The sequence below is a fragment of the Actinia tenebrosa genome, unplaced genomic scaffold, assembly GCF_029948245.1.
Source record: "Actinia tenebrosa isolate PJP-AT-01 unplaced genomic scaffold, QUT_ActTen_1.0 PGA_scaffold12__29_contigs__length_12842862, whole genome shotgun sequence".
NCBI classification, from domain to species: Eukaryota; Metazoa; Cnidaria; class Anthozoa; order Actiniaria; family Actiniidae; genus Actinia; species Actinia tenebrosa.
In genome coordinates, this window is record NW_028292572.1 from 10907095 (window position 1) to 10922988 (window position 15894).

The 15894-nt window shown below is 37.3% G+C and overlaps 2 protein-coding genes across 2 annotated transcripts; both read right to left on the minus strand.

Annotated features, from left to right (window-relative positions):
* Nucleotides 1-123: 123 nt before the first annotated feature.
* On the minus strand, nt 124-5427 carry LOC116304582 (STAGA complex 65 subunit gamma). The gene is made up of 11 exons (XM_031714343.2): nt 5265-5427; nt 5037-5184; nt 4521-4657; nt 4160-4269; nt 3320-3441; nt 2698-2841; nt 2274-2329; nt 1826-1889; nt 1542-1573; nt 1412-1446; nt 124-971 (listed from the first exon to the last, which is right to left on the minus strand). Exons 1-11 carry the CDS (start codon nt 5423-5425, stop codon nt 844-846), a joined length of 1137 nt encoding a protein of 378 aa, XP_031570203.1. The 5' UTR covers nt 5426-5427; the 3' UTR covers nt 124-843.
* A 1508-nt stretch (nt 5428-6935) lies between these two features.
* On the minus strand, nt 6936-15381 carry LOC116304578 (pseudouridylate synthase 1 homolog). Its single transcript, XM_089028517.1, has 15 exons — nt 15064-15381; nt 14414-14517; nt 14216-14309; nt 13661-13731; nt 13280-13344; nt 12676-12773; nt 12085-12112; nt 11365-11443; nt 11188-11233; nt 10181-10274; nt 10000-10070; nt 9653-9697; nt 9406-9480; nt 8617-8687; nt 6936-7730 (listed from the first exon to the last, which is right to left on the minus strand). Exons 1-15 carry the CDS (start codon nt 15316-15318, stop codon nt 7532-7534), a joined length of 1395 nt encoding a protein of 464 aa, XP_088884643.1. The 5' UTR covers nt 15319-15381; the 3' UTR covers nt 6936-7531.
* Between the last annotated feature and the right edge of the window lie 513 nt (nt 15382-15894).

Below are 15894 nucleotides of genomic sequence, written 5' to 3' on the forward strand. Positions count from 1 at the left end.
TGTGTTCTCGAACTGTTAGCTGAAATTTATGTTAGACAGCATTGGAAGACATGTTTCTAGAGGAATTATCCTACCTTGTGGAACGGAACTTTCATGACGTTAATAAGACGAAGGACTAGCGTCCGAAACGTCAGTAAGTTTTTTCATCTTTTTCACGGTGTATAATCTACCTTTTTATCATTACTGTTTCATTAGAAACACCGACGCAGCTCACACTAGTTTTAAGCTAGTCACATCTTCTGACGTTAATAAGTTTTAGCCAAAACTTTCAACGTTTAACAAGACCTTGAAAGTCGTACGCAACAGCGCTAGCGCTAGACAAGTTATGAGATGAACGATTTGAAAGTAGGTCGACTTTCCGTATAGTCATATGAAATAAGCAAGAAAATAATATTTCTTATACACTAGTTAATTTAGGCAAGAATTCAACCCCTCGTCCGTGTACAGACTACATCACAATTTACTACTCTCTCTCTCTTTTTTTTTTTTTTTGAGGATATGCCTTTTACGCTTCTTAAGTTCTTCTTCTTCTTCTTTTTATTCTTCTTCTTGAATAAATAACTCTACAAGTAACTATCTGCACATCAGCATTACAAGGCAGGCTGTGGAGTTGCTCGTACGACAGATATAGGGTCCTCATACCCCTCTTCTGAGGGTTCTATCTCATAATGTATTGTCCAGTGCGATGAGCTTTGGCCACTATCTGTACATCAGCATCACGAAGTAGGCTGTGGAGTTGCAGGTACAACAGATATTGGGTCCTCATAACCCTCTTCCACAGGTTCCGTCTTATAATGCATTGTCCAGTGCGATGACCTTTAGGCCATTATCTGCACATCAGCATCACGAAGTAGGCTGTGGAGTTGCAGGTACAACAGATATTGGGTCCTCATAACCCTCTTCTACAGGTTCCGTCTTATAATGCATTGTCCAGTGTGGTGAACTTGGGTCACTGTTCACCTCAGCAGTGGCTAAAGGAAAACAAGAATATTACTTACTATCACTTTATAATCCAAACATTCTAGTCCTCTGGCAAGCAACCTGCGGGAAGTATATGTATCTGAGAAGCAATTGATGAGGGCTTTCTAGGGGTGCCTTGGGCGTAATGTTTTCCCATTTCAGACCACATCATGTCATTCCCTAGAGTATCATTTCTTTGTTTAACGGTTGCGCATGTAAAGACACTCACAGCATTAGACTAATTAAAGTTCACCCAAACCACTTACAACAATATTATCTACATTCCTATCAGGGACTTTGATTTTCTTTTTTCTTTCTTTCTTTTTTTTTTTTTTTTTTTTTTTTTTTTTTTGAGTTTTTTTCTCAGCTAGAAACAGATAACAAATTTCTTTCCTGGCTCATTAATAAATTCATCAATAATATCTACCACTGTTTTGAGATACTAACTCACCTGCACCATTCGAAGGGACTGCGGTTCCATAGGGACTACAAAAACAACAGGCAAAATATTATTATAGTTTACAAACACAAATATGAGCAAGAAATTCCACACAGCAACGACATTAAGTAAAAGACAGTACCTCGTGCCTGAGCATTCAGAATTTTGATCACTCTGAAAGAAATAAAATAGTGAAAGTCAATAGGTTACATTGCAGTGGTCAAGGACAAGACCCTTCTCCATGCTTAACCAAGAGCAAACAGAAACCCCTTGAATCAGGGGACAGAACTAACGAACTTTATTTACATTTGGCACCAAGTCAGGGAATCAACTAAAACTGAGACCCCTGTGGTGATAGACAAGTGCACTAATACTGCACTACCCTTGATCCCAATAGAGTCAAGTGTATTGTATACATGTACGTACCCCTGACATGGTTCTGAAAGCCAGAGATGAAGAGTATTTGCCCTCCACTTCTTCTTCCATTTTTCTAAAGGACAAAAAAATATTATTATATAGTTTCCATTCACCACATTATGTATCTATTAGCCTGCAGGAGGGGAGCAGAATTACACAATGATGGTGGACCAGTGGCAGACTGGGGGGGAGGGTCAGGGGATCCAGATCCCCATCATAACCAAGGCCCACCTGATCGCTCCATTCTAAAATCCAGCCTCACCAGGTCCAAAGCATTCCCCACATGAAGTATACATTTGGACCCCCTCTCAAAGTTTGGAACCTGGCCCTCTCACATTTGCACCCCTCCTCTCAAAAATTCCTGGACCATCCTAATAAATTTATTGTGAATGGATAAGCTTGGAGTATGGAGTCTGCTAGTTTACGGAAGGTACAATTTTTCTTTCATGTTTCTTACACAGAAGGAAAATTGCTAGAAGTATCTTCATGGAAAGAGGTTCTTGTCAAAGGATCCTGTTGAAAAAATCAATTTAAAATCAAGACATGAGTAATTTAAAGATCAAATTTGAATGTTGCATTTTAGTTTTACAAATTCCATAGATACATCCTTGTAACAACCTCTGGGCACATGATAAAACTAGACCTAACTTATAACTCTAAGTTAGGTTTTGCAGAAGGAAAACCAGAGAACTTGTAGAAATCCTTTTCAGTGAAGGGAGAGACCTAACAAACTCTACTCACATGTGATACTGAGCCCAGGAATCAAAGCTGAGACCCAGCCCAGAGGTGAAACGTGAGTGCACTTAACCACTATGACACCCTTGATCCCTTGATCACGGACAAAAAATTATAAATTAATTATTCTTTTGATGGTTTCTTACTGATAACTGTTGGTATTCTTGTATTAATTGATCATCCTCTTTCTCAAGTCTCAAAGCATATTCCTGGACATTGTTATTCCAATATTTCTGTAGTGTAGATATTCCCCCAATACCAATTTCATGAAGAGCACCATCAATTACATCCTAAAATAGATATAAAATAAAACAAAATTACAACCACGAATAGCAATGATTTTTATATCTAAGAACCTAAGATAATCAGGTATTTGTTCTTAACAGTTTGGCTAATGTAGTTTGTTATGATGGATTTTTTCTAACTTGAGCAGAAAGTTTTCCCATTCCAGACCACATGTCATTCAAACCCTAGTAGGATTTTTTGTTTCTTTTGTTTAACATTTTCACAAAACAATAAGCCTTTTCATAGTTTAAGAATTGATTCCACAGCCATTGCGATTTTATCCCAAATTTCTCACTTTCTTTTGTCTAAACCTTCTTTTGTTCTTAATTAAACAAAAGGTGAGAAATTCGGGATAAAATCGCATGCGCAGTGGAATCCATTCTTAAACTATGAAAAGGCTTATTGATCTATGCAATGCACTGATATTGATTAAAGAACATTTTAGTGCTTCAACTTCTATATTTGATTATTGGAAAATCTTACTGGGAATGGTGTTCCTCCAGTCATTGCCTCGTCATCCACAGCAGCTCTAAGAAGTTTACAGAATCTTGTGTTGAAGTCATGAAGGATATCTGTCAGAGACTCCAATGCTGCCTCATTACACACTTTTTATTTGAAAAATCAAATAAATGAAAAAAAATTTATGAAAAAATTTAAAAATCAACAAATCATATATTGATAGAAACAGTAATACAATCCATAAACAATTAATTTTTACAATAATTATCATTATTTTAGGGAAGAACAGGTGGCGTAGCTGTGTGAGCGCTGGCCTCTCATCAATGTGACCCGAGTTCGAGTCCCGCCGGGTTCGGTGTTGTATATGAGTAGAGTTGTTTGTTGGTTCTCTCCTGTGCTTCAAGGGTTTTCAAGATTCTCCAGTTTTCCTCCCTCCGCAAAAATCAACTCCCAAATTCCAATTCGATCACGGAATGAGGGCCACAGGTTTGTTAGCCACTGGCTATTAAGTGCTATCCTCGTGAAAGAAGGACGGTTTTTCTTTTAATTAATTTATTTATTTTTTATGTAATTTGATGTTTTTACTTTTTAATTGCATTGCATTCTCTCATGCCTATAATTAAGTCAGAGAAGAGTCTGCATGTGTTTGTTGCCTATGTTTAAGCTTGTGTTGTAATAGATCCTTCCTGAATTGTCTTGAGTAAAAATGATACAATGACTACAAGTTGAGGATGGACTTGATGTATTCATACGTTTACTGTATTCATCAAGTCCAATTTCAACCTGAAGCCAAGGTTAAAAAGGTTAACTGAAAAGACAGTTCTAAAAGATATATCGCTCGCGCAGCTTCAACAGAAAACTCACTTTCGAATCCTGAAAAAGCACAAATAGAAGCCACAGATCTTAGTAAAAGCTGTCGGTTTGATGAACTATCAAGACGAGGGTAAACTAATGGTGGTGGTTGATCATGAAGGCTGTCAAAAAACAAACAGAATCACTGAAAACCATACCCTGTTTGGTGGCACATACCCGTATAGCAAATATAGGGGAGTACCCCCCCCCCCCCCTCCCCGGGCCTTGGTTAATGAAGTCGCACTGTAAATGACCAAAAGAACATTATGGCTATAATACCTGTAGAATTAATTATATTTATCATTACCCTCATAAAATAAGGGCTAGGCTATTGAAATATAAATATTCTCATTAATAGGAGCCATACATATACCTGGGTTGAGAGTGCATTCTAGATATCAGAGTAGAATGTGTTGGTGGAGTGATAATACCCTGACTGGCACAAAATCTGCTTGGTTTGGAAGGGTGTGCTGGTAGAGGTTGATGTACATGCTCACTTGTATCTGTCTTCTATAGGAATTTAAAGACAGCTGTCATAAAACTTGCTTTCTGATTGGTTGGGGGTGAACCCTTTACAAGAGAACACGTACAGTTATAATTTTGTTTCACAGTAATAGTTCCCTGGCCATCTTGAAAGGTAGCAATGCCTTTGCATTGAAGCAAGAGGAACGGTGAGCTTGCTTTGATGCAAAGGCATGGCTACCTTTCAAGATGGCGCAGGGAACTGTGAAGGGGACTATTGTTTTCTAGCCTTACTCTGTTATTCTAAGTAACTGAGATAAAAGTCCGAAACATTGGTCAACATTTAGTATCTGTTTAATCCCTTATTTCCTTTTTTTCTTAGTGTTTTTAGTGCTGCTTTTTAGGACACCTCTGTCTGTCACCTTACCGCGGAATCCGCTTGCTGATGCTGAGCCGCCATCAATATAAGTCTCATTCGACGTTTATGATACTGTAGTTCAATGGAGTGAAGCATAATGTTTTGTTTGTGTCGATCCAAAGGACATTTAACCGATGGGAGGAACTCTGAAGGCAACCTACAAACGAAAGAGAACATAATATTTTATATTCAACGCTTGAAGACAAAGATTCCTGACTCTCAATTATCATTACTCACTCGTCTTTCGGTGGGCAGTTTTCAGATGATGGTTGATGTAGACGAGGTAGTTCATAGTCTACTGCCTTCATTTCGATAGCATCGATGAGAGAACTAGGTGTTTTGGAAGAAATTTCTTCAACTTCTCCCCATAAAGGTTCGTTCGCCATGTCTGAATCCATGCCTTGTGCAAATACTTGATGGCCTAACCAACTAGTGTGTCATGGATTGTTTTGATTGGGAAAGAACTTATGAAGCAATTCCATGAAGTATATGTTTAAGTAATAGGTTAGACCGCTTAACAAAGAATCGTGGGCTCAGATACCTCACAAAAGAGAAAGAAAGAGAAAAAATCTCACGAAAGAGAAAAAAGAAAGAAAAAGAAAAAGAAAGAAAAAACGAAAGAAAGAAAACACCAGCATGTATGAAATAGAAAACAGTTTGCAAAACAAAAACTAAAACAAAAAAAAAACAACTACCAGCCAACAACAACAAACACAACCGAACAAGCGTTTTCCGTGATTCTATTTTATTCCATTCTCAAGTTCCAATCATTCCCATACTTCTTTTAACATCACGACAGAACAAAATTCTTTGCAATCTCGGCGAAATTGGTTGGAAGTTACGACAACAAAAAACTCGCAAATCTTTTTTTAGTAGGCATAAATTTCAGGTCACCCATCCAGGTACTAACTTCCCTCAATCGGACTTGACTCGATGTCACTGCCCCTAGTTTTTTCCACTGGACCACGGTTCCAGGTGAATCATCATAACAATAGCCGTGAAAACAATGCACCGAATAGACTAGACTTTTTGACATCAATTTTTCAATCGATTCCGTGCGTGGCAGAGATGCAAGGGATTAGCCGATATGGTCTGGGGGCCGGCTGGTCTCTCCCCTGATGCTTCGGCTAGAACATTTTCTTGCGTAATTCGTACACCCAAGGGCAGAAGGATTTAATCGCCGTCAGGTCCGAAGTCCATACGCCGCCTCAGCTCTGCGGATGTCTCGGGGGTATGGCACATTAGAATCGTTTTTCTTCTTCTTTTTTTTCCTTAAGTTTTAGGGTTGGTTCGAGCCCCATCGTATCCAAAGAATTTTTTTTCAAAAAAGATTTCGATTCCTTTTTTCTGAAATTTGAAATGAAACTGAAATTCAAAGATGGATTGTCCTTCTAGACGGTATTATCATACCGATTGAAAGGACCGTGACGCTGCTCTCAGAAATGAATTGTCCTTCTAGATGGTATCAACCAAAGGCGTAGCCAAAATTTTCCAAAGGGGGTATCGGAGGTCCCATTCTCTGGGAAAGTTAGTGACATAACTGATAAGAATATAAGTGAACTAGCGCAGAACAGTTTAAGTTTTAGGGTTGGTTCGAGCCCCATCGTATCCAAAGAATTTTTTTGTGCGTCCTACTACGAGGGTCAACTTTTATTTAAAAGTATTTTTTCGACAAGGAGGTGTCCCTCATACCTTCCTATCTCAACATGCAACGCCCAAGATTTAAAATAGTTTTTCTTTGTAAGGGAAATTTTTTATTAGAAGTTGAATATGGTTGCAATTACTTAATCACATCTTAATATTTTAAGGTAGTTATATTAAATATCACGAAAATAAAACATGAGTTTAGTAATTGGCAACTTGTTTTGAAATGTTTTAGCATGCGTAGCGACACTTGGGGGGGGGGGGGGGGGGGGAGAGGAAGACTCCCCAACTAGAGCCGCCTGATCAACTACAACAATCTTTGCGCTCGTTCCCCGAGATAACCTGGATAAAATATTGTCATTGACTTTATAATTCTCTGGAGCTAAGCTCAATGAAATCATCCGAGTGATTTGGAAATGGTTTTGTCTTTTGCTAAACAAGATTGATTGGCGTGAGTGTGGAAAACGGGGCGTGTTGTGATCACTAGACGGCTGATTCAAGCATTCTTATTGGAAGAGCAGTAACCTCGCGAGCTGTTATTGGTTCAAGTATATCCTATAACACCACCATGATGTCTGTAGTTCTCCTTCACAGTTATACGAACTGTTACAGTTATACTTAGTGAAGACATAGGCGGTCCAAACTCCCGGCTCTTATGGTTAGATTTCGTCCATCATGCTGGGAGTGATTACTCTCTTCCCCAGATCGAATTGGAATTTAGAATCTAGTTAGTTCCTTGAAGTAAATGTGGAATATTGAGCTTGTATATTAACGAAACCTAATAAAAAAATATAAGGTGAAGCTAACCACAAGAGCCGAGGTTGGGTCACTCGTGGTAAAGATTCAGTTTGTACTGCATGTTAACTTTTGTCTTCAGATTCAGAAGCTTCTTGAGGAGCTTCTCGAGATTCTTTGTCATATTTTGCGGATTCTTCGTCGTTCTTTGCGGATTCTTCATCATTTTTTGCGGATTCTTCCTCATTCTTTGCGGATTTGATCTCTTCCATCCCTTCATTGTTGTACGTATGTCCGCTGAGCGTATTCAACCATCGCATCATACTGTAACACAGTTAAGGGTGTTGTACATTCATACATTGATTTCATGAAAGTTATCACAAATGTTCTTTACTCCGCCTTAACTCTTATCTCACCTTCAAAGACGGTATGGGTAGCACTGAAACGTACAGATGTCACCTTCTCCCTAAAATCCTTCAAGTGTTATACTAAAACCCGAAACAACCTCTGGGCTGATCAAAGTCAGGGCACGGGTAACCCACAGATTGATTTGAAATTTAGTGTGTTCGTTTTTGCGGAGGAAGGAAAACCGGAGGACCCGGAGTAAAACCGTCGAATCAAGGGAGAGATTCACATGTGATGAAGGAGTCCAGAGGAGAATGCATTACGGCTACTCTCACTCAGTGATCCCTTTTCTAAGTTTTCCCTGAATTCAGACGCGCGTTTCAACAAGTATATTTCTCTGTATGTTCCACTCTACTAAATTGCGCATGTTTTCTTGAGCCACGATGCATGATATTTAACTTACAAAATTGCACGCAATAAATCTCAGCATCTAAAAATCATTCTCAGACGTTCTGAATTCGTTAAAACGTGAGTAAAGTCTATAGACGTGATATCGAAGTCATAACAACTTTCTTCTTGGGTTTTTTCAGAGCTCATTCCGCAGAAAAGGATAATCACAAGAAAATAAAAATGAGTATAATCAAGAAAGCATAAATAAGAGGGAAACTTCTAGTGATCAATACAATAAACGGAAAGAGCGCGCGCGCAAGTTGATGCGCAGGGGAGTAGGCTAAGGCGAAATTTAAACTGCATCCGGTTACTAAAAATTGCCTGACCGGGAATTTACATTAATGGCGCGCGCGTTTCCCTCTCTTATTTATGCTCTCTTGGTATGAAATATAATATATGGCAGGCGGGTGGATACGTGTGGTCTTTCATTTCAGTCTCAATCATGTGCTTGTGAATATATGCAGCCTTGAATTTGGATATGTCCTCCTGTAGAAAAAATCAAAAATTAATAGTCTTTAAAAACGTTTTCTCCAAAGTTTAAGCCGTAGAAATTTCACTACAATTTATATAAAGCTCTGTGCTATAGATCGATTTCAATGACTTCGTCGTAACATTTTCTGGGCCTAATATTGAGGATGATTGAATAAAAGGTCTTGCACCCGAAAGAGAGATAAAAACAATGTATCTCAACCAAATTTTGCATTATGAGAAGATTTTGATTCCGAAATATAAACGATCAAATTTGTTCATTATTTAGTGTAAAATGCATGGGGCCACCATCTTGGGGTACCTCAGAGGTACACCAAGATGGCGGCCAAATTGCCAAGAACAAAATCACATTCAATATTGTGAATACCTTATTTCCATGATAGAAATATTCATTGAATCAATATAAAACATTATTTCTGAAGTCAAAACCTACATTTGAAAGGTATTTCCACATTACCCGGCTTTAGAAAATGTGTGACACTGTTGCGTGGAAGGTTACTAGGAAGTGTTTAGCAAAACTCTCATATTTGAGGTCTACTGTACAACAACCAATAAAAATAATTCTTAATTCAATAAGTTCTTCAAATTTGATGTTGATTTTTGGTAAGGCTCAGCCGGCAATATTTGGAAATAGATAAGTGAGAGGTGAGCAGTAAGCCACTACGCCATCCATAATCATTTAAGACTATTATTAATCAAGTGATGTAACACTTACCTCGGCATCCTCCCATTCAAGTGGGTCGTGGATTCCGTCAGAACCAAACCTCTTATTATATGCATCAAAATGAACCTACATGCAAATGGATGAAAAAAGAGATGAATGGATGGGAATTTATTGAATTGAAGTCAATACAGACATGGAGATCCTGAGGATGGAATGGTGGACCTCTAGCTCTGAAGGCCACACACTAACCAGCTGACATGCACCTGCTCCTAAAACAATTGAGAAACACGTTACTTACTTTGTCAAGAGCAAGCCCTAGAGCTGGAGCTTTGGGTATATCAACCTGAGACAACAGAATCAAACTATTCAACATTTGTAAGGCAAGATAGAAATTAGAATAGAGGCCTTGAACCATCACATAAGGCAGCAGTGTCAGGAGGCAGGAACAATTGAATCTGGTCTAATCTGATTTACATGAGAAAGAATTCAGTTTCTCAGGGAGAAAAGACTCTATTGTTGTGCCTCCTGTCATGGCTGCCATCACGTGATGGTTGCAAAGCCTCTATTGGAAGATTGCAATGTGACAATGTAAGTTACTCAAATTTGTTGCCTGCATTCTTGTAAACGATCTACCACAAGACTTACTTTCCGTTTTAGCCAAGCCAAATCAAAAGTAGACCTTGGTGCAACACCCCTGAGTATTGCTATTGCTAGACCTACATGCATCCAGTAAATAAGAGATAGATAGGTTGTAGTTAATAATTAGCACTACAAGGAAAGCCTGCAAAAAAATAATAAAAATGGTTGAGTTACTATCAATACTAACCAATCATCTTCCTTATCTGGTGGAGAACAAAGCTTTGTCCTTTGATAGTTAAAACTACAAATTCAATGTTATTGCTCATAAAAGGTTTTCCACACTGAAATATCAACAGAGAATAATAAGGTACACGTTAATGTAAGTGAAGAATATAAAATATAATTTTTCATGAAGCTGTTTGCATGTTAGATCTTCTTCAATTTTGTACAATACCAGTGTGTTCCCAGGGGCCGTAGATTATTATTATAATTTTTATTCATGATCATATTTTTTTTGTAATTTCTTCATAATCAAATTTTTTTATGTGTTTCATACGTCTATCATTTATTCATATCGGAGCCCACAAAATTTATGTTCAGCTTGTAACCCACAAAACGCATTTCTTTCGCATGCCTGATGAGGACCACATTCAGTGCTTGCTCTTATTGCTTATAAATTAGAAAATTCAAAGACCTTTAAAAGACTTTTTCTTCAAAAAAAGGTGAGTATTTACTTAGAATTAAAGTATTTGCTAGCATCGACATTATTTCACTGATGCATTATTCATTTAGGGTGTCTGAGGATGTAGACACAAAGATAAGAGAATAGGAATGTTTGTGCTAAAATACTGCCTCAGAATGCTGCAAAGCGCATCTGGAGAGTTTAAGATTGTAAAATTTTCCGGGGGAGCATGCCTCCCGACCCCCCGAAAAAAACGACTCTGGGGTTGCTAGCCCCCCCACTCTTTGGGCTGCTCTGCGGCCCCTGGTTCCTAGACAAACTAATTTATTCAGCGTTAGCCTCATTTTATCCTCAGAAAATCCACAAATCCCAACAGTATTACATGGATTAAGGATGTTGCAAGGGGTCAAAAAGTATTCAAAAGTATTCAAAATGAGGTCTTCTTTTGTTTCATACCAGAATGAAACTCATGCTTGTGTGATGTCTACAGATGATCCTTAAGAAATCACTGTATAAAGTAAAAATCTAATTCCCATTTCAGTGAAGAGTTTGGGAATGCACCTAGTACATACCACAAAGCTTTTAATGTATCTCATGGCACTTGGGTCTTCAAACTTCCTGGAAATACAATCATTGTCATCAGTTCCTTATCCTTCAGACTTCAGTCATATTAAAATAATACAGTTTATTGTGTAATTGATATGAGATATAACAAAAGAGCTGATTTTATTTTAGATTTTTGTACTTACTTTCCAGATGTAAAATTATGATAGTTTCTGGTACCAACATAGACAGACAGAACTTCATTGATTTCAGCTAGTTTTTCATCTGATAACAATAAAGATTTATTAGTATAGGAAATCACACGATCTCGAGTACAATTTGGAAATTAATAGACACGAGTAATGTTTTGAAAGTTCTTGTAATTGCACGAGCCTTTAGGCGAGTACAATTAAAGAACTTTCAAAACATTACGAGTGTCTATTAATTCCAAATTGTACGAGAAGATCGTGCGATTTTTTGTTTATAGTTCACTCAACAAAATTTCAGTAAAAAATGCGAAGCGACGCCGTTCATCTTTGTCTATTTGGCAGCCGATTTCCAGTGCGATTTCGTGCAACTGAAATGCATAAAAAAGATTAGTTCTTATGGCTTTAAAATTTTATTTATGCTTTTTAAGTACAAAATGATAGAAAATAATTGTTTTGACATTGTTTTGGCCGTGTTGCCATAGCGACTTAATTCGGTACTCCTACGGAGTACAATTAACGCTATAATTGTACTCCTCTCGACCAATCAGAGTCGAGTAATTTTGTTGAGTGTACTATAACTACATAAATGTTAAATGCTGCAGAATCCCAGTTCTAAGCCCTCGGCCTATAGGATTTGGTAAGGGTTTTCCCCCAGGTCTATTGCCCAAGTTTTAAAATCATTAGCTTTTTAATTTTTATTGGTCATATTAAACTTACCTGTTAACCTGTAATTTTTTGTTGTTTGCTGGAGAAAAAGGTAAACATACTCTTGTTACTTGGAATAATAGACCATTTTCGCGTTCCAGATTACCAATGTGTTCCTTGATTACAGACTTATTTACTCAGGGTTAGCCTCGTATCAGTGTCACAATATTCACCAATACCAAGGGTAAAGTAAAGAATGCACAACTTCAATGATACAAACACTTTGAAATTCCACAGATCTTGACTGAGACACGTGAATATTCTGCACAAAATTAAGGCTAACCCTGTGTAAATGAGTCTGTAATCAAGAAACACAGCAGTAATTTGGAACTTGAAACTATTATATCAAACAATAAATCACAATTTAAACTTTGCTTTATAACTACATGTAGTATGCACTATAGAAGAACTTTATTTGTACATGTACCCATTATTACATTATTTTGTAATTTGATACATTATTTATGTTAGACAGATTGAGGGGTACCAACTTCCAAAAATAACTAGAAAGCTAAAAATGCTTGGAAGTCGGTGTACATATTCTTAATTAAAATTCATTACATTTACTATGCACTATAATTATACATTATAGATTGTACTCACATAATCTTTGGCAAAAGCAAATGTTGGTAGTAGATACTCATAGGTTCTTGCAGAACAGTTTAGTTTACAATCAAAAGCTTTGGTTACTTTTGTTAATCCTGAAATTAAGCAATAAAAATCATGTTTGTCAAAAACTGGCCAGAGGAATGTTTACATCAAGACCATTAAAAATGGCGATATCATTTTTATTTATAATTCATTCATTCACTAGCCCATCCATATACCTATCCATTCATTCATCCATCCATTCATCCATCTATCCATTTATTCACCCATCTATCTATCCATTTATCCATCCATCCATCTATCCACCCATTCATCCATCCACCCACCCACCCACCCACCCACCCATCCATCCATCCATCCATCCATCCATCCATCCACCCACCCACCCACCCATTCATTCATCCATCCATCTATCCACCCATTCATCCATCCATCCATCCATTCATTCTTATATATATTCAATTGCTTATTCATTTTTTTCTCATTCATTCATTTCACTGTCTAACATTCATTTATTTTGTTTCTTTATTCATTCATTTACATTTACATTCTTTTTTATTCATTTACTTATAATCTTCTTCTTCTTTGCTTTACCTACCAAATACTCTTATCTCAGGAGGTAAATATTCATTGATCTTAGGAATCAGACTCTTCAGTGGAACCATGTAAAGAAAAGAAAGACAAAAAAATTTTAATTGGGAAGCACAGGTAACACAGTGTCATAGAGTTATATTAGTTGATTCTATCCTGCACTTCCAGGATGTTTCTCCAGGTTCTCTGGTTTCCTTGCCTCCACAAAAATTAACTTTTAAATTCCAATTTGTTTATATAAGGGCCACAAGTTTGTTAGCCACTGGCTATTAAGTCCTAAACTCTTTAATACAAGGACGATTTTTATAACTTAAGAAGGTACAAAAATTGAGTGATATGTTGTAGCAATTTATATATATAAGGTTTTAGCTAGTTGGACAAAACACTTATCTTTAATGAAACAATCTGCCTTGCTGCAGATACACCTTTGTCTGTTCTTGCACACCTTTGAAATGACATCTGGTATAATGTAAGGTAAAATATTAGTTACAATAAGAATTAACCTGTGTCACATTACTACTAGTCTGTACAGAGGCCTATTATGATGTAAGAGAAAAAAGATAGGGGAGCAGGAGGGAGAGAGAGAAAAAGAAGACAGAGAGGGGAAAAAGGCCAGAGGGCACAGGGGTAGATGAAAGGTCAGGGAAAGAGACATGGAGATCATTGGAGAGGGAGTAAGGAGATGGGTTAGGGAGAGGCAAAGAGGAGATAGGGGAGAGAGGCAGAAAGAGAGAACATTGGCAAGGGAAGAAAGAGAGATGGTGAGATAATGTGGAAGTGGGAGGGAAAGGGGGATGAAGTGGGAGATAGAGCATGGGAAATGATAGGGTATAGGGAAAGGTGAAGTAGAGAGGTAAATAAGGAACACAAAGAGAGCCATTAATAAGGATATATTTAAATATTACATCCTAAAGGCTAGGGGAATAATACACCTATTTATTACCTTCCCAGGATTGATTTTACAATCTTCTGTTATTGTCTTGGCCTTGTATAATGCATTTATTAATTCCTCCTCAATTGTATTCACCCCAGGATTACTAATAATGAATTATTAGGATAATATTAGTGAGAACTATAAATGGCTTTCACAGATAACCAATAAAAATGCATAAAAAATAATACTAAATGAGCGATGTTTTACATTTGCATGCCATTATACCCAGCACCACAGTACGACAGTAGTAGAGCACACTTCTTTTTTCTTGGAAGAACATCTTCATTTGTCTTCTCCACTGAATTGTCTACCTATAGGATAATAATGAATCATCAATAACACATTGGGTATAACAGTCTCAACGTAGAACTTTTTACCTTCCATTAGGTGGGGAGGATCTTACTGTAAAGCATGCTCACACTTCTGGGACACTTCATTTCTAAGCATAATTTGGGTGCAAGACCAAAACACATTGAAAAGTATGCGTTTTCAAACAAAAATGCATTAATATGGATGAGGCCTAAAATCAGTCTCTCCATGTCCATGAGGGAGACATAGATCGATTTTTTCTAGAGCTTCTCCCTTTTGTAAGAAGTGAAGATGAAATATGAGAACCTTTTTTTTGAGTGGGCTTCCTGTGGATAAATAGATTTTTAATACCCTTAAGGATGCATTTTTTACCATAGGAGAAAAAATGCAAAAAAAATGTTTACTTCGTTGTAACATATAGTATGAAATTCGTTTAAGCTTAAGTAACATCAGTTATGTCCCTCAACTCCTCGCTAAAAGTTTTGAGCAACTTCAGCTCACAGGCCTTCAAGTTCTTTAAGCCGGACTTCAAGTTTCTTAATCCCTACCTTTGATTCCTGGTCATCAGTCTTTATTTTCTTTTCCTTATGACCTCCATCTTGCCCTTCTTCTCCTTCTTCAATCGGTCTTTTCTCAGCCAGGCTCGTCGTCAGAAGATTATCATTGGAACTCTCCAATGGTTTTGTTTGTGTTTGATCCAAACACGTGTTATTTTCAGAGCCTTCCATTCGTTTAGATTCTTTACAAATAAAACCTAAAATTCTAGAGTACGAAATCTTAAACTTGTGAATAAGCTTTATCATCTAAAATAACATTATTATAACTTGACTTTATAGTTCAAAAATTATTTTAAAATGGCAAAAAAATCACTGAACTTATCTCAGTGATTGGATTGACTTTATGCCTCAAGCTCCTTATTTTCTCGGTCGACGTTACCACAGGAAGACCAAACGTATCAACGCACACCACAGGTATCCCAATGTGATTTCAGTTGACACATAAGCATGAACATGATCTTATTTTTTCCCTTCTTTGATATAGTTTAAATTAGTTGTTTTTGTTTTTTTTACAGATGCAAGAATATGACAACAGTTCACCAGAAAATAATGCTATTTTTACCCAAGGAAAGACGCCAGACTTTTCTAGCACCATTGGCAACATTTGCAGGTTAAGAGTACGCATGCTTCCTCATCGTTACTACTCCAGAATGCAAGCAACCCCTGCATTTCCTAAGGTCCCTGTATTTTCCTTAATCGTAAAAGTGTGGTGTTCATTTTGGATGATTGAGATTTAATAGTAGCTAGTCTAAAAGTTTCCCCAGGGGAGGGGTGTGCGAGTTCCCCTGGGGATATTACCCCCAATGCAGAATTGAACAAAGC

Bases quoted from the DNA above. Each gene is read 5' to 3' on its own strand.
- LOC116304578 (XM_089028517.1), bottom strand. From the start codon at position 15,318: ATGATAAAGCTTATTCACAAGTTTAAGATTTCGTACTCTAGAATTTTA. The intron at 9,481-9,652 runs GTAAGTAACGTG...ATTTGCATGTAG, and splicing joins TAGGGCTTGCTCTTGACAAA to GTTCATTTTGATGCATATAA. The intron at 8,688-9,405 runs GTAAGTGTTACA...TTTTTTCTACAG, and splicing joins TTGAATGGGAGGATGCCGAG to GAGGACATATCCAAATTCAA.
- LOC116304582 (XM_031714343.2), bottom strand. From the start codon at position 5,425: ATGGATTCAGACATGGCGAACGAACCTTTATGGGGAGAAGTTGAAGAA. The intron at 3,442-4,159 runs GTGAGTTTTCTG...TCAAATAAAAAG, and splicing joins TGCTTTTTCAGGATTCGAAA to TGTGTAATGAGGCAGCATTG. The intron at 2,330-2,697 runs GTAAGAAACCAT...TTTTTTCAACAG, and splicing joins AAGAATACCAACAGTTATCA to GATCCTTTGACAAGAACCTC.